At 48.7% G+C, this 18,103-nt stretch overlaps 1 protein-coding gene across 1 annotated transcript in view; it reads left to right on the top strand.

Moving 5' to 3' along the window:
• GALNT17 (polypeptide N-acetylgalactosaminyltransferase 17) overlaps positions 1–15,859 on the top strand; it is a 240,778-nt gene extending 224,919 nt beyond the window's left edge. Inside the window, exons 8-11 of the mRNA XM_058037426.1 lie at positions 1,666–1,803; positions 3,343–3,438; positions 10,870–11,037; positions 13,307–15,859. Coding sequence (XP_057893409.1) covers positions 1,666–1,803; positions 3,343–3,438; positions 10,870–11,037; positions 13,307–13,435 — 531 coding nt within the window. The 3' untranslated portion in view covers positions 13,436–15,859. The remainder of the gene's footprint in view (positions 1–1,665; positions 1,804–3,342; positions 3,439–10,869; positions 11,038–13,306) is intronic.
• The last annotated feature ends 2,244 nt before the right edge of the window (positions 15,860–18,103 follow it).

Genomic DNA, 18,103 nt, shown 5'->3' with positions numbered 1-18,103 from the left:
AGGAAAGGGGAAAGGAAAGGGGAAAGGAAAGGGGAAAGGAAAGGGGAAAGGAAAGGGGAAAGGAAGGGCTCTTGCTTTGACAGCCAACACTCCAGGGGGGAGCTGCCTCCAGGACTGAGGGAATTTGGGGGATCTTAAAAAGAGGCTTCAGGATCCAAATGCTCATGATCAGAAATCCTGATCCTTGAGCTGATTCCTTTTTAGAAGTGCGGCATCATCTCCTGCTCAGAAACAGATTTGGAGCATTGCAGAAAGGATTAAAATCCATCTGTGGAGCTTGGGAAAGGCAGCATCACCTGGGGGTGGGAACTGGCCTGGGTGACCCAAAATCGACTTGAGATTTTTATGTAGGTATTCCCTATAGGTCTGAGCTCCCCAAAATGCATTTGAGTTTTTTATACTGGTCTTTTCCCAATCAAATCCAGATTTAATTTGAGGGAAGCCCTGTTGGGTGGGGGAGGTTTTAGGGCTGTGCACTGGATTATTTTGGGATGCCATGGCAAAGCCCTGCCCATCCAGGTGCTGCCTGGCTGCTCTGAGCCCAACCTCCCCCACTCAGATCTCAGCCTGTCCTGCCTCCCTCCACTGAATCATCTTTATTTTTACCTCTCAGCTACCAGGGGCACACTGCAACGGTGTCTCTTCTAAAGCAGAGTGAATAATTCATTAGGAGATCATTACAAGCATTGTAATGGAAAATTGCTTTCCCAGTTGTGTTTAATGATCTCTGGGAGAGATGAGAGCAGGAGCTGGAGCAGAGTGGGAGCCCAGGCAGTGAGGGAGTAGGGGCTGCTGTGCCTCCTTTGGCTTCCCTGCTGCACTGGCCCCAGATGCCAGGGTGGAACAGGGGGGAGCTCTCCAGCCCCTGCTGGGTTATTGCTCAGGGCCAGCTGTGTCTGCAGAGCACTGGGAATGTTCTCTCCAGGGAGAACATTCCACCCTGGAATTGCCCAAACTGCCAAGAGATTTTGCTGAGCTTCAGCCTCAGCTTTTCTTCTCATGCAATTTTTATCCTTTATTCTCAGCTGTCTGCCTCTGCTATATTTGAATCTTGAACCTTTCTCTCTTTCCTTCATTCTTTTCCCATTTATTTTACACCTTTTACCCCTCCCTTCCTCTGGGCTGTGTCTCAGTGGGGTCAGGGAAGGGTTTGGTGCTCAGTGCCCAGCCAGGGTCTGCATTTCCATCTTTTAAATCCTGATATCCACTTGCTGTTAAACCTGTGCCTCAGAACCCAAACAGGAGGGGAAATATTTTAAAAATACCTTGTTTAAAAGTACAGATCAGTCTTTATCAGATGGATCCAAACCCAGGAGAATTGGGAGAAGACTCCCCCAGTTTCACTGCACCTCCCAACCTTCCTCCAAACCTTTTCTTCTCCCTTTGGCTCCTCTTTTGTAAATTATCTCTGAGGGCCTGTCCAGCATCAGCCCATGGCCATTGCAAGGGGCCTCAAAACCCAACAGAGAATTTGGTGTCCCCCTCTGGAAGCCACATCTTCCTTCTGATGGTTTCAGCCCTGGACATCCCAGAATTCCTGGAATTACTCAACCACGGGCAGTTCCCAGGCAGTTTGAAAAGGATCTCAAAGCTCAGGGAAATACTTTCATTGTAGCTTTTTTTGGAAGTGTGACCATTCAATGATGTCCTGTTGTTGTTTTTCAGAATCCAGGGATTGACATTGGGGATGTTTCTGAGAGGAAAGCCTTGAGGAAGAGCCTGAAGTGTAAAAATTTCCAGTGGTACCTAGACCATGTTTATCCAGAAATGAGGAGATACAACAACACCATTGCTTATGGAGAGGTAATTTAGTCCCTTAGCTCAGCCTGCTAATATTTACACTCCCTGATGAGAAACAGCCTCAAAGGAGAGGAGTCTCAATCAAAACTGACTTTTTCTGTATAATTATCTAAATTTGCATAAATCTGCTCCCAGTTTCTTCTAAAAACCAGTTTGGGGATTTGTTGCTGATCTTGAAGACTGTATAAAGTAAAAGATGTTAATACATCATTTAGTGAATTGACAGAAATTACCCATATTTCCCATTGACTCCATGGATTAAGCAGCTGTATTTGTATTTTTAATACACAGGCATCTTCTAAAACCCTGAGACTTGAACTCAGCCTAATTCCTGACAAGGTCTCTGGAGGATTCAGTGCCTTGTCACAGCAGCTTAAGGACAAGATAAAATAAGGGAACTTAATTCAATCTCTGCTGGCTTTGAAACCATTCTGGGGATATAGAAAGAGTCATTTATGGGAACTAATAACAAATACTCTGCTGTAGTGGAATTGATGGAGTGGTGGCACTTGGAGCAGGCTCCTCAAAGCCTGGGCACCCCATATGGGTTATTAATTTTTATTCATTTCAAGAAAGATTTGTTATCAAAGTTACTTAAGGCCTTCAAGCTAAAACCTCACAAAAAATTATATTTTCATAAAAATGAAATTTCAGAAAGGTGTGGGGTGGAAAAAAGCCCATCTGGAACAAGGATGTGATGATTCCAAGGTGATCCTTGTTCCAGTTGGGCTTTTTTCCCTGCCTTGTTAAGCACTCTGAGATTTCACTGAAATCTGAGGGGTTCTGCATTGACTTCTGGCAGCCTAAACCTGGGTTTGTCCCCACCTCCCATGACCAAACACAGAGCCAGCTGTGACCAGGGATGCTGCTCCTTAGAATGGGATTATGACACAAAACCAGCATCCTTAGCCCTGGATTTAAAGAAAGGTTCAGTGCTCTGCAAGTTTTCCTTGCCTGATTATTCCTGGTGACACAGCAGTGAGAGCCAGAGAGGGTAGAGAGGGCTGAGCATCCATTTTCTGCTTCTCTCTGATCAGAGAGGGCCTTAACTCTGCCCCTTCTGTGCCTTAACTCTGCCCTTTTTGTGCCATAATTCTGCCACTTTTGTCCTTTATCTCTGCCCTTTTTCAGCAATAATTCTGCCAAATTTTTGTGCCTTAACTCTCCCCCTTTTATGCCTTAACTCTGACCCTTTTTTGCCATCATTCTGCCAATTTTTGTGCCTTAACTCTGCCCTTTTTGTGCTATAACTTTGCCCTTTTTCTGCCATAATTCTGCCATTTTGGTGCCTTGTCTCTGCCCTTTCTGTGCCATAACTCTGCCCCCTTTATGCTTTAACTCTGCCCCTTTTTGTGCCATAACTCTGCCCTTTTCCTGCCATAATTCTGCCCTTTTTCTGCTATAACTCTGCCCCTTGTTGTGCCATAACTCTGCCCTTTTTCTGCCATAATTCTGCCCATTTTTGTGCCACAATTCTGTCAACTTTTGTGCCATAACCCTGCCCCTTCTCCTGCCATAACTCTGTCCCTTTTCCCCTGGCAGCTGCGGAACAACAAGGCCAAGGACGTGTGCCTGGACCAGGGCCCGCAGGAGAACCACACAGCGATCCTGTACCCGTGCCATGGCTGGGGCCCCCAGGTGAGGCTGTGTCTGTGTTTGGAAAGACAGGAGTCTGCTAAGGAAGGCAGGAGTCTCCCCTGAGATGGAGAATGTAAACCCTCCCCACCCCTCTGAATTGCTATAAATTTTAAATTAAGGGGCTCTCAGGCAAAAATATGGGAGCAGGAAATAACAGTTCTTTAATAGGGAAAGGGGGGGAAAAAAGGATAAAATAAACAATGCAGCCTGACACCCTGTGGGTCAGGGTTGGCAGCAGTCCCATTGGAATTGTGGCTCAGCCCTCCTGCAGTGTCAGGGGTGGTTCTGCTGGAGCAGGGATCCTGTAGAGAGGATGGATTCTTCCTCTGAAGATCCAGTGGGAGAAGAGACAGCTGCTGTTCCTCTGGGGAATCCAGTGGAGAAACCAGTGTGCTGGTTTCTCAAAACTTCCAGATTATATCCAGGTAGGAATGCTTGGCTCCTCCTTCTGGGCTCACATCTCCCAATGGGATGCTGTAGTTCTTATCAGCCATGCAGGGACATTCAATAGCTGTTATCAGCAGATGTCCCCTCCTGAGGGAGGTGTGAATGTGGTCACTCAAAGAGAGAGATAAGGCAAACTGCCCACTTGACAAAAGACAATCTGCCACACAGATGGTAATGGAAAACATCTTGCATTGCAATCTGGGACAGGCTGACACTGCCTTTGCTCTCCAGGGTTAAAAACACCTGGGCATGTAGGAATGTGCTTTTTGTCGAGGGAGTGACAAAACTATCTTTTGTCTCCTTAAAAAGCTCAGAAATTTCTCTTTTTGATTGGGTGAAAAAGCCACTTCATAGGCTTAGGGGATTTCACCTCAAACTTAAGGATAGCTAATTGGACAGAAGCTAAAAATCTTGCTTAGGCAATTTACTAGAAAAAGAAGTGAATAAAGAAACAAATCACTTTTGTAAGGTGTTTTACTAAGAGCAAGAACTTCTGGCACCTAGCTTGATTTTTCTGTTTTTTATTTTGCCTTTTATTGAACATTTTTGTTTTTAACACTGCAATAGAAGCTATCCTACTGATTTTTATGCTTCCAAGGGTAGCTGAGCTATCTTGAGTGTTGTTATAGACCTCTGAGAGCTTATGAGACCTAACTTGAAGAAGCTCCTATAACACAGGTCTCACAGGGGGTTTTCCCAGCTGCTCCTGCAGTGTTTTCTGGATTCCCATCATCCTGCCAGAGCTGCAAGGAAAAGCCTTGAAAGAAATTGGAAACCTGTGTAAATATAAAATGTTGGAAAGTTGATATTTTTGCAATTTGAAACAAAAAAAAATTGAAATTTGTAGTTTAAAATAAAATCTTCCAGACAAAGGTAAATAGCAGTAATCATGGACACAATCTGAGAGCTTCCTTCCCAAGGCCAGGTTGGATGGGAGTTGGATGGAAGGCTGGAATAAAATTATCTTTAAGGTCCTTTCCAACCCAGCCCATTGTGGGATTACTTCTGTTCCACCGGCAGAATAAACCCAGACTAATGGGGTAAAGAAAACAATTAGTGCTGTGGTAATGAGCCATTTCAGCTTGGCTGGAATTTGTTTTCCAGCACTCCTTTTGCCTTTCCAAAAGTTTTGGAGCATCTGGGGCCCAGCAGGCTCGAGGAGGTTCATTGTCAGCTAAAAAATGTGCAGTTCAAGGAATGGGAAAACATAAAAATCCTGTTTTCACTCCACAGTCAGGCTGGACTGAGGGATCCCAGAGCTCACCTGAGCTGGGAACTGGAGGAGCTGGGAGGAAATTCCACTTTGAGTCACCCTGGCCTGAAACAGAGATCAGTTCCTGCTAAACAGAACCTGCTCTTATTCAAAATCCCCATTTTTCTCTTAAATGGCACCAAGTGCCTTTTGCACTTTGTGGCTGGAAATCTGAGCCTCTAAGTGCATTATTGTGTGAGAAACTGTATTGGGCTGCCATTGCCTGCTCACCCTGGGCTTTAGGGTGAGTGGCTGAGAACAGGTTATTTATTTTTCCCTCAGTGTTATTGAGATGAAGCTTATTAATGTTTTCTTTCCCTACTTGAAGTTCTGAAGTCAGATTTTGCTGGCTGCCTGGAGCTTGCCCATTTCATCCTTCCTGGTCTTCCCTGTCCTCATTGTCCCTTCCCTCTTCAGCTGAGAGCCAGTTCTTGGCAGCTCCTTTGTTTCCTGATAAATCCAATTAGTGAAACTCCTGGAAAATGCTGCTTTTCAGCAGCTATCAGCAAGTGCAGAAGCTTTGAAATGGCCTTTGTGGCACCATGAAGGAAATTGGACTTTCCCTACAACTGTTTAATTAATGGGCTGCAGGTTGTAATTTATGGCTGGGGATGGAATTAGAAGTAATGGGAACTCTGGTTTGTATATATATATATATATATATATATATATGTTTAATTTTTATTTATTTGTATGTGTATGAAACCCCTCAGTGAGTTGTTGAGCTCCTTTAGAGTTGTTCACGTCCCAAACCACTCTCTCATGCTCTGCATGCAACTGAGATCTTGCCTTTACTCACTCATCCCTCACTGAGTAAAATTTTGGGGATTTTTCTCTTCTTTTCCCTTCAGCTTTCTGTTCTCCCTGCTTCCATTCACTTCCAGGTCAAATAATGATGAGACTCCATCATCATCCTTTTATCCTGTAATTATATTGAGACTGCTGATGGGTTTTTTCCCTGCTTGATGGCTTCATCTTTGAGGCAATCCCTCATGGAAGCACCTTGCTGTAATGATGTATTACACTAATAATGCAGCCATAGCTCATTGCAGTGACACAGCTATGGTGATATATTAAGGTGATAGAAAGCACTATAATGCTATAAAACTTAAGATAATGTTCACCCAGCAGAGCATTTCATTTAATTATAGGATAAAATATGTTTTGCCCATTTAAGCAGCAGAAGTTGAGGACAAAGCCATCAATACTGAGCTCATGGGGGACACGGCAGGAGCAGGGGTGACCAAACAGCACCCTTTAATCAGATTAAATTGTGGTAAAAGGCAAATCCTGAACATTTTACTGATGGCTGCTAATTGATGTTCTGCTCAGAGCAGAAGGGAAGCTAAACAACCCGAAATTATTTTCCAATAGAGTCAATGAAGGTCATCAAGGCTTTTATTTCCCAGGTGCTGGGATGTCTAATTAACTTTCTGCCATCCCTGAGATGCAGCCAGCCAGAAATCACAAGCACAGGAGATGGATTGGAGGTGCAGCTTTGCCAGGGGGATCAGCCCCAGCCCTGGGGCAGCTGAGGGAGCTGGGCAGGGGCTCAGCCTGGAGCAAAGGAGGCTCAGGGGGCCCTTGTGGCTCTGCACAGCTCCTGACAGGAGGGCACAGCCGGGGGGTCGGGCTGTGCTCCAGGGAACAGGGACAGGAGCAGAGGGAACGGCCTCAGGCTGGGCCAGGGCAGCTCAGGGGGGATTTGGGGAACATTTCCCCATGGAAAGGGTGGCCGGGCATTGGAAGTAGAGTCTCCATCTGTGACAGTGTTCACAGGGGTCTGAAGATGAGGGAAGAGACGAGGATCTGACTCCATGTTTCAGAAGGATTGATTTATTATTTTATGATATATATTACATTAAAACTATACTAAAAGAATAGAAGAAAGGATTTCATCAGAAGGCTGGCTAAGAACAGAAAAGGAAAGAATGATAACAAAGGTTTGTGGCTTGGACTCTCTGTCCGAGCCAGCTGACTGTGATTGGCCATTAATTAGAAACAAGCACATGAGACCAATCCCAGATGCACCTGTTGCATTCCACAGCAACAGATAATCAATGTTTACATTTTGTTCCTGAGGCCTCCCAGCTTCTCAGGAGGAAAACTCCTAAGGAGAGGATTTTCCATAAAACGTGTCTGTGACATCCATTCCTGGAGGTGCCCAAGGAAGAGCTGGAGGTGGCACTCGGTGCTCTGGGCTGGGGACAAGGTGGGGATGGGACACAGCTGAGACTGGATGGGCTGGGAGGGATTTTCCAGCCCCGGTGATGCTGGGATTACCCCCAGGGACAGCTGGAGGTGGGAAGTGGCCAGGTGCAGTTTCCTGGATGAGGGTTTATGGAAGGATGTTCCAGGGGCTGGGCCTGTCAGTGCCTCTGTCTGGGGATGTGGCTTTGGGCCACCCAGACTGGGGAAGGGGTTAAAGACCTCCTCAGTTTGAGCCACTTTGAAATGCTTGGCTTGGAATAGTTCTAAACTGTTTTCCGTTGTGTTCTTTGCTTTGTTTCTTGTCCTGTTCTAGGCTGGGCTGGGGCCCCTGGGTCAATCTGGAGAGGAGCAAATAACAAAAGAGCAATTAGGGCTTGTAATTAACCTGTTCTGTGAGGAGAGGCTGGGATAGCTGGGGGTGCTCACCTGGATAGGAGAAGGCTCCAGGGAGAGCTCAGAGCCCCTTGCAGGGCCTGAAGGGGCTCCAGGAGAGCTGGAGAGGAACTGGGGACAAGGATGGAGGGACAGGACCCAGGGAATGGCTCCCAGTGCCAGAGGGCAGGGATGGATGGGATATTGGGAATGAGGAATTGTTCCCTGTGAGGGTGGGCAGGCCCTGGCACAGGGTGCCCAGAGCAGCTGTGGCTGCCCCTGGATCCCTGGCAGTGCCCAAGGCCAGGCTGGACATTGGGAGCAGCCTGGGACAGTGGGAGGTGTCCCTGCCATGGCAGGGGTGGCACTGGGTGGGCTTTGAGGTCCCTTCAATCCAACCCATTCCATGGCTCTGTGATCACAGTCTGGGCTGCCCCTGACCCCTCCTGTGGGGAGCACCTGGTGAATGAGCATCAGGGAGGTGTGAGGAGCTCGGGGCCTGCTCTGGTACAGAACATTTTCACTCTGGTGTGACTCCAGCAGCCCCTGGGAGCAGAGCCAGGCCCAGCCCAAGGGATCTGGGCACCCTGACCGTGTCTGGGCTCATGAGCTGCAGCCTGACCCTGTTACATTGTTTTAACTTGATTTCAGTGTTTAATTATTACAGCCCAGATAACCCAAACTCCCAGTGGGATTTACTGCCTCTTCCCTGGCATCTGGGTCACAGATATGCTCAGTTAATTAACGGGCTGAATCCTCCTTATTTGTCTGCTGGATAATGGCCTGATTCATAATTTAAATAAGCAGCTGTGGAGATCTTTTCCTTGAACTATAAAAGGCAGGACACTGGCATTCCTTTCTCCTCACTCCAGAATTTCGATGTGTTTAGGGAAATATTGTGGTGGCATTCCTTGAAATGGAGGAGTCCTTTGTGCGCCCAGTGTCCCCAAGGGCATCACCCCTGCCCAGTGCTCCCATCCTGCCTCTCCTGGCAGAATGGTCTGAATTGGAGGCACCTTAAAGCCCACCCAGAGCCACCCCTGCCACGGCAGGGACACCTCCCACTGTCCCAGGCTGCTCCCAGCCCTGCCCAGCCTGGCCAGCCGCTGGCAGCCCTGGGCAGTTGGATCCCATGGGAATGTCTGAGGTAGCTGCAATCCTGGGCCTTTCCCAAGGGCAGATCCAGGCTCCCATCCCAGTTCTTGTGACAGTGTTCACAGGGGTCCCAGGATGAAGGAAGAGATGAGGATCTGACTCCATGTTTCAGAAGGCTGATTTATTATTTTATGATATATATTACATTAAAACTATACTAAAAGTATAGAAGAAAAGGTTTCATCTCAGAAGGCTGGCTAAGCTAAGAATAGAAAGGAAAGAATGATAACAAAGGTTTGTGGCTCAGAGAGTCCGAGCCAGCTGGGCTGTGATTGGCCATTAATTACAAACAACCACATGAGACCAATCACAGATGCACCTGTTGCATTCCACAGCAGCAGATAATCAATGTTTACATTTTGTCCCTGAGGCTTCTCAGCTTCTCAGGAGAAAAAAACTCCTAAGGAAAGGATTTCTCATAAAAAGATGTCTGTGACAGTTCTGGCCCCTGTGGCTGGTGCTGCTGCCTGGCTGGAGCCTTGGAGGCTGTGCCAGGCACCCAGAGGCACCAGCCCAGCCTGGGCTGCCTCACCCAGCAGGGCTGCAGCTGGAATCCAGGGAAAACCATCCATTGCCCCATCCCACAGCAATCCAGAGGCTGCAGGAGTCTGCTCCAGGAGGGGTTTAAGATTTGGAATTATTCCTACCCCTTCCTGTGTCTCAATTCCTCACCTGCATCTGGAAAAACTAAACCCCAGCAGGAATAAAAGGCTGGAGGAAGTTGCGCTTTATTCCTTCCAAAAAACAGTCCCAAGCAGGGCTAAAAGGCTGGAGGAAGTTGGATTTTATTCCTTCCAGCTCTTGTTTCCTTGTGTATCCCCACAGAACGTTCCCAGGGGATCTGGGTTATCCTGGCCCTCTGTGCTGCTGCTCTGGGGTGCTGAGGGACTGGAGTCCTTTGGAAAGGATGGAATATCAACCGGAGCTTTCTTCTTGTTCCTGGGACAGGACCTGGGGCAGATGGGCACTTGTAGGCTTTATTTTTACCACGTGTGAGTCTCCCCCAGCTGATCCCAGCTGTGTGGGGCTGGCTCAGAACTGCTGATCCCTCTGGCCAGCTCTCCAAGAGGTGTCCCATTCCCTGCTGGAGCAGCCTGGCAGCATTTACTGACAGGGAATTTCTGCTTTCCCACACAAGTCCAAGCTCTCCCAAAGGGCTGGGGAGGTTTGCACCACGAGCCTGGACAGACCTGCCTGGCAAGTGTGGAAACTGAGGAGCTTGGGAGAGGAGAATGTTCCCATATGCTAAAGGAGCTGTGTTTGAAGGATATGAGATGTTGAGGGAGATGAAACAGGAAAGCCTTACAAATATGATTGTCTAGCAAAAGATTTTTAGAATATGGAAACTATAAGTGAGATTGAAATGAAAGCAAGCTTTGAGATACCTCAGTTACTGAACAACTGGAAAACAATGGTGTGGCCAGCTGAAGGTGATCCCCTTTTGATGGAACAACACCCTCTGCTTGCAGACAGGCCCAAGGGTCAGAGCAGACCCTACAGCTTGGCAGAAGGGGCCCAAAGAGGAGTTTTTAGGGTTTAAAATGTAACACTGTATGGTAATGTAATGGTTCTTATAGGCTGTATGGAAATGCTATAGGATTTGTATCTTGTACTAGATTGGTTAGTGAGAATCAGAATATTCAACACAGAAGAAGATTTATGGTATTGTAACAGGAACTTCACTCTCTTACCTCTTGTCTCTTAGCTCTTACTTTTCCATGCTCTTAACCCTTTTACTCTCTTACCCTCGCATCTCTGGGGCCTGCTCTGAGCTGTGTTTGGCAGCTCCCAGCAGGGCCCTGCCCCCAGGCCCTTTGCAATAAACCCCAAGTTCGCTGCAGAGATCTCTGCTCTCCATCCATCCCAACCATCCTACCCCCATCAATCCTACAGTGAGGTCTTACTGTTCCCTGTGGCCAGCTCTCCGAGAGGTGCCACATTCCCTGCTGGAGCAGCCTGGAGCATTCACTGACAGCATTTCTGTGTGTCCCCAGCTGGCTCGGTACACCCGGGAGGGTTTCCTGCACCTGGGGGCCCTGGGCACCACCACGCTGCTGCCCGACACGCGCTGCCTGGTGGACACGGGCAAGAGCCGCTTCCCGCAGCTGCTGGACTGCGACAAGGTCAAGAGCAGCCTCCACAAGCGCTGGAGCTTCATCCAGGTGGGTCTGGGGCTGCCCTAGGTGTGCCCACCTCTGCGTGGGAACAGGTGACCCCCAGCGAGGGGAGGAAATGATGCATCTGACTCCACCGATATCAGAAAGCTAATTAATTGTTTTATTATATTACTTTATTAATTTTTATTATATTATTAATTTAATTTATTATTATTTTTTCTTATTATTTACTTAATTATTTTTACTTATTATTGTTTAATTTTACTTATTATTTATTTAATTTTACTTATTTTTATTTAATTTTACTTATTTAATTTATTATTGCTTTTACTTTTTTATTGTTTATAATAAGTAAAATTAATAATAAATTAAATTACTCTAATAAAAATATTAGAGTAATATAATAAAATATTTTTATTATATTACTCTATTAATATAGAGTAATACAATAAAATATTATTTTATTTTATTATTCTATTTTTAATTATTATGTTACTATTATATTATTTAATTTTATTATATTATTCTATTTTTTAATTATTATGTTACTATTATATTATTTAATATTATTATGATTTTTATTATTATTCTATTATGGAGAGTATATAATATATGTTATAATATATATTACATTCTATATATTCTATAATTATATATAATATATGTAATATATTGTATTACATCTAATAATAGTATAATATATTAATATATAATATGTATTATATACTGATATAATTATTATATTATTCTGTATTATATTGCACTAAATCTAAACTGAATCTGCACAAACACCCAACTCAACTGCACTCATCTCGTGACTCTCAGCCCACAGTCCCCACACTCAGACCTGGATCCAATTGGTCAGTGAATCACAACACTCACACCAGACTCCAATTACCAATTCCCTTTAGGTGAACAATTTTCCACAGTGCATTCCACTTGTGGACAACACAGGAGCAGCAATTGAGATAAGAATTGGTTTTTCTCTCTCTAAGGTTTCTCACTGACATTCCCAGAAATATCCTTGGGAAGCTGTGCCTTGGTTTTCTCTGTGAGGAGAAATGTGGCCACACCTCTGCTGTTTCTTAAGGCTTGGCTGGGACACAGCCCCTGGGATGGGGTGGGACAAAGGGGAAATGCACAGCAAATTCCTGAGGCAGAGGTATCAGGGCAGCATTTCGGGACAATTTCTAATCAAAGTTTTCCTTCCGGGTAGCAGAAAAGTGGATCTGGTTATGTCTGATCTGCCAGTGACTTCCAGATTCCTTTGTTTCTTGTGGATGGAGAGTGAAATTCCTTTTGTCCCAAGCAGAGTGTAAATAACTGTAAATAACACTTTTGCCCCAAAGCAGAGTGTGAATAACTGTCTGGGTTTGAAAAGCCAGGTGTCTGCTAAGAAAGGCAGGAGCCTCCCTAGAAATGGAAAATGCAAACCCCCTCCCTCTGAATTATTATACTTTTGAAATTAAGGGTTCTCAGGCAAAGATATGGGACTAGAAATAACAGTTCTTTAATAGGAAAAATAAAAAATAAAATGCAGTAATACAAAGCACCACAGCCAGAGTGAGAGCAGTCCCTGCCCCTGTGTGTCAGGGGGTGTCCCAGCCCCATCCCAGGGGGGCTCAGCCCTCCTGCAGTGCCAGCTGTGGCTCTGCTGCAGCAGGGATCCTGCACAAGGGGGGAGTTTTCCTCTGCAGCTCCAGGGCTGCTGCAGATGGGCCTGGGCTCCCTCTGGCCATGCAGGGCAGCAGAAAGCTGCTCCTCTGGCAGTGCAGGGGGCAAAGGCTGCTGTGCTGTGCCAGGCTCAGATCGGATCCAGGCAGGAATGCTTGGCTCCTCCCCTGGGCGGAGCATCTCCCCATGGGATGCTGGGATTGGATCAGCCCTGCAGGGACACTCAGTGGCCATGGACAGCAGAGATCTGCTGGAGGGAGGGTTGGCTGTGGGAGAGAGAAAGAAACAACTGCCCCAAGGACAGCAGAGAGCTGCCCCAGCTCTGACAGATGGGGATAGAACACACACACACATCTCACAGCCCAGGACAATGATGCAGCTTTTCCAGAAGGGTCCCAGTTCCCAGCAGCTCTGGGATTTAAAGGTTACAGGAGTCCCTTGGGTGCTGTCAGGGACAGGGGATGCTCACTCCATTTATTTGGGGAATTATTTTATTGTTTGCCTTGCCTTCCCACCCAGCTGTGTGCCCCTTCCAGCAGTGCCCAGGGCTGCCCTCCTGTTCCTGCTTTGTTTCCCAGGCAATTAATTCAGCCTATTAATATCTTCCTTTTTCTATCTTTTCCCATCTCCCCACGTGCAGAACGGAGCCATCCTGAATAAGGGCACAGGCCGGTGCCTGGAGGTGGAGAACAGGGGCATGGCTGGCATTGACCTGATCCTCCGCAGCTGCACGGGCCAGAGGTGGACAATTAAAAACTTCATCAAGTAGAGGCTGCAGGAGTCAGGGGAGTCTGACTCGAGCCACGACTGAGGGGACTGATCCACCTGGACTCCTTTGGAAAGGATGGAATATCAACCAGAGCTGTCCTCGTGTTCCTGGGACAGGACCTGGGGCAGATGGGCACTTGTGGCTTTATTTTTACCATGTGTGAGTCTCCCCCAGCTGATCCCAGCTGTGTGGGGCTGGCTCAGAACTGCTGATCCCTCTGGCCAGCTCTCCAAGAGGTGCCCCATTCCCTGCTGGAGCAGCCTGGCAGCATTTACTGACAGGGAATTTCTGCTTTCCCACACAAGTCCAAGCTCTCCCAAAGGGCTGGGGAGGTTTGCACCATGAGCCTGGACAGACCTGCCTGGCAAGTGTGGAAACTGAGGAGCTTGGGAGAGGAGAATGTTCCCAAAGCCTAAAGAAGTTGAGTTTGAAGAATGTGGTGTTTTGCTGGGTCCTTGTTCCCTTTTCCCTTCCCTGAATTTTGGAGAAGCAAAACACCCCCAGCAGCTCCCAGAGATCTTTCCAAGCCCTAATTACAGCAGTTACCCAAAACAATGCAGTGAAATAAACCCCTGAGCTCCCCTTGCCCCTCTCCATCACCCACACACTGCTGGCCAAGCCAGCACCTCCCTCCATGGAGAGCCCAGAGGGATCCCTGGGATGTCTGCCTGCCCTTCTGGGTGGCAGCAGGAATGTCCCCTGAGCCTTGGACACCCCTGTCCTGCCTGCTCAGGCCTGGCCAAGGTCCCCCCGAGCCACTGCAGCCCTTCCTGGGCTGGGAAAGGGACAGGCAGGGAGGCCAAGGCCCCAGCAAACGCCAGCTTGGCTCAAATTCCTGGCCCTGAGGCCAGTTCAGGCTTATTGCTTTGGTGGAGGGATCTCACATGATTTATTTTTGGCTCATAATAATCCTGGCTACCAACTCTTGGCTGCCAAATCCACCTGGGAGTCCTCTGCTGGGGGCTGCCTGGAGAAGGGAAACAGGACCCTGCAGCATTGCTGCACGTGGGTGGGCACAGGCTTTGCTCAGCAGGGAGGAGAAACCAGCCCATCTCCTGCCCTCCTCCCAGAATAATCCTCTTTGTGGCTGCCCTCTGGCTAGGGTGCACTCAAATAGATTAATATATGAGACGGATGTGTAAATATGTTTCCCAAGCTGGGATGTGCACAGAGTCCTTTGCTGCAGAGCACTCATGCCTGTCTTCCATTTGCATCAGGATGAAGCTCCCTGGATGTTTAACGAGCTGGATTTCCAATGCCATGCAGCAGGTTTATAACTGATGTTTTAGTAATTTATTGATCAGAAGCAGATCTATTTCATTGTTCCTTCTACAGCAAACTAGCATCACCTAGGACTGATTGTTCATTTAGGCTTTACAAGGCTCCCTCAACCACTGGGGCTGTCTCTGATTTTTTCCCCCTGCCTTCCTTAATGAAGTAAAACCTCTTAGTTGTCCTGACCTGCAGAGTAGAGAGTCAATGTAGAATTTTGCTCTCTTTTTCGCTGTTGCATCATCCCTTGTGTAATAAATTTGAGCACTTCCAAACCCAAAATTACCACAGCTCTGTGGGTGCATGAGCCAGCTCCCCCTGCCTTTGTTGCTGCCTTCTAAGAGAAGCAATTTCCTGGTGATCCAGGACACCCTGAGGGAGACCCCACAGCTCTGGTCCAGCTGGTAAAACGCCCTTAAACTGAGCAAAGATTGCAGGGAGAGGCTGTGTGGGTGAGGATCAGCAGCCAGACAGCCCCTGGGTGCTGCCTGTGCTGTGATTCAGCCCAGCTCCAGTGCCCAGGGTGGCAGCAGATGGCTTTTGTCACATGTGAGGTGAGGTCCTAGCCCCACAGATGGGATGTGTGGCTGCTCCTGGGCTCCATCCTGGCTGTGCTGAGCCCCTGGCCAGGAGGGCCTGGCTCTGTCCAGTCCCTGGCTCTGTCCAGTCCCTGCCTGTCCCCAGCCCCTGGTGCCACTGAGGTCCCCTTGCCAGGTGGCACAGACACCCAGGGACAGCACGAGGATCCTGCTGCTGCTGCTGCTGCTGAGCCCGGGGATCCCTTGGGATGTTCAGGCTCACCCCTGCCTTCCCTTCGTGCCCCAGAAGGAAGAGCAGCCCCTGAGCCAGCAGCAGGAGGGGAAGGTGGAGATGAACCCTGGGCTCCAGGCCCCTCAGCTGGGCAGAGCCCCGGGGAGGTGTTGGCCCCTTCTCCCTGCTCCAGCTTCCAAACCGCTGGAAACAGGAGCAGAATCAGGCTGGGAAGTGGGAATTGTCTCTGCTGTTCTGTCCTGACACCGCTGGTGACTGCAGGGTGACCCCGGGAGAAATCTGAGATCTGGGTCTCGTTGTTGCATCTCGCTTATTTCTAATCATCTGTTAATTGCTTTAAGAAGTGATCTCCAAGTGATTCTTATTAAATATCTGGTTTGAGCCTTGCCTCTTGAGTGATTTTCAAAAGATTCTCTGCTGCTGAGATACAGAGGCAGTCATTCCTCTGCATTTCATAGAAAAGTGCTGCTGTTTTAATAAAGCTTCCATTTATGAAAGAAATGGAAATGAAGAAGAGTTCAAGAGAGATGGTGGGCACAGATTAATTCCCATTCCATCCGTCCCTGCTGCTGCCACTCCCCAGGATAACAGTTTCACCCCACAAGCTGGAAGGAGATGTGATGTGGCCAGTAAAGCATCACCTGCATTCCCAAGCCCTGGCTGTCCTTAAATGTTCCTGGTGTCACCTGGAGCTCTCCTTGAACCCATTCCTTTCACCCAGGATCTCCTGAGCCCTGGGTTTGAGCTTTCCTGGGTCAGGGAAGGGTCTCTGTGACCAAAGGGAGGTGGGGCACCCAGGTGAGGGCACCCAGGTGACACCTGGGCAGGGGCACAGCCAGCCCCTGGTGGGCTCTGGAGCCACAGAGTTCCTCACGATGGCACAGGATGGAAACCTGAGCCCTTGTGGGGAGCATTTCCCACACAGGGGCAAGATCCATGTTGGAAGATGGCTCAATCTGCTTCAGAGCAGATGGAATCATGGAATCTCAGAATGGTTTGGCTTGGAGGGACTTTAAAGCCCATCCAGTGCCTCCCACTGTCCCAGGCTGCTCCCAGCCCTGCCCAGCCTGGCCTTCGGCACTGCCAGGGATCCAGAGGCAGCCACAGCTGTGCCAGGGCCTGCCCACCCTCACAGGGAACAATTCCCAATTCCCAATATCCCATCCAGCCCTGCCCTCTGGCAGTGGGAGCCATTCCCTGTGTCCTGTCCCTCCATCCCTTGTCTCTCTCCATGTTTTCTGTCAGCTCCTTCAGGCCCTGCAAGGTCACAATTCAGTCACCCCAAAGCTTCTCCTGTCCAGGTGAGCATTCCCAGCTGTGCCAGCCCATCCTCCCAGCAGAGCTGCTCCATCCCTCTGCCCATCCTGGAGCCTCCTCTGGGCTCCTCCAGCAGCTCCAGCTCCTGCCTGTGCTGGCCCAGGGCTGGGGCAGCTCTGCAGGTGGGGGCTCACCTGGGCACAGGGGCAGAACCCCAATCCCTGCCCTGCTGCCCACACTGGGATCAGCCCAGGGCTGTGGGTTCAGGGCTGGGCCATGCCCAGTGCCACCCACTGCAACCCCAGGGCCCTCTCCAGGGCTGCTCCAGCTGCTCATCCCAGCCTGGATGGATCCCTGGCGCTGCCCCAGCTTGAACTTGGCCTTGTTAAACTTCCTGAGATTCCCAAGGGCCACTCCTGGAGCTGTCCAGGTCCCTCTGGATGGCCCCAACCTCCAGGGGTGTCACTGCCCCCTCAGCTTGGTGTCACCTGCTGGGTGCTCTTGATCCCTGTGCGTGCCATTGATGAGGATATTTAGATTCCAGTGCTCCCAAATCTGACCCTGAGGACACCACTGGCCACTGATGTCCAGCAGGACTCTGAGTCATTGGCCACAACCTCTGCAGGCAGCAGGGACTGCTCCTGTGCAGGAGCTTTGTGCTGCCCAGGACACAGAGCAGAACATCCAGAAGGTTCTCTCTAAACCCTCAAATGACAATAAAATCTCATTTCAATGCTGAAAGTTGAACTCATGGGCTCCCAATGGCCATGGAGCAGTTTGGGCACTGATCCACTGCCAATGACCACTGAGACATTTGGGCACTGATCCACTGCCAATGGCCACGGAGCTGAGCCCTCCAGGGGGAAGGGGGCACTGGGAACTCTCCAGCTCCTCCTCACAGGTGGGAAGAAGCCATCCTTGCTTGGGCTGGGACTGGGAAAAGCATCTGTGGCCATCAGGAGTCTCAGCTGGATTTCCAAGGACAGTGGGATGGACTCACAGAATCACAGAATGACTGGGTTGGAAGAGACCTCAAAGATCATCGTGTCCTACCCAGCCCCATCCCTGGCACCCAGTGCCAGATCCAGGCTTTGTTAAACACACCCGGGGATGGGGACTCCACCACCTTTCTGGGCAGAACATTCCAGAACTTTATCTCTTTCTGTTTATCACCCTAATATCCAACCTGTATTTCCCTTGACTTGATGAAGGACTGAGGCCTCTCCTCTGGCACTGCCAAACAAACAATCCTTTAAACACCAGAAAGACTTTGGGCCACTTTAGGGACAGAAATAAACCCTTCCAGCTGAGAAATGTGGGGGGCTGAGCTCATTTTACTGCAAGGCCAAGATCTTGAGGGATGGCTGA

This window comes from Melospiza georgiana, chromosome 19, assembly GCF_028018845.1.
Source record: "Melospiza georgiana isolate bMelGeo1 chromosome 19, bMelGeo1.pri, whole genome shotgun sequence".
NCBI classification, from domain to species: Eukaryota; Metazoa; Chordata; class Aves; order Passeriformes; family Passerellidae; genus Melospiza; species Melospiza georgiana.
Note: the sequence above shows the minus strand (reverse complement) of the source record. Positions and strands in the feature narration are given on the sequence as shown.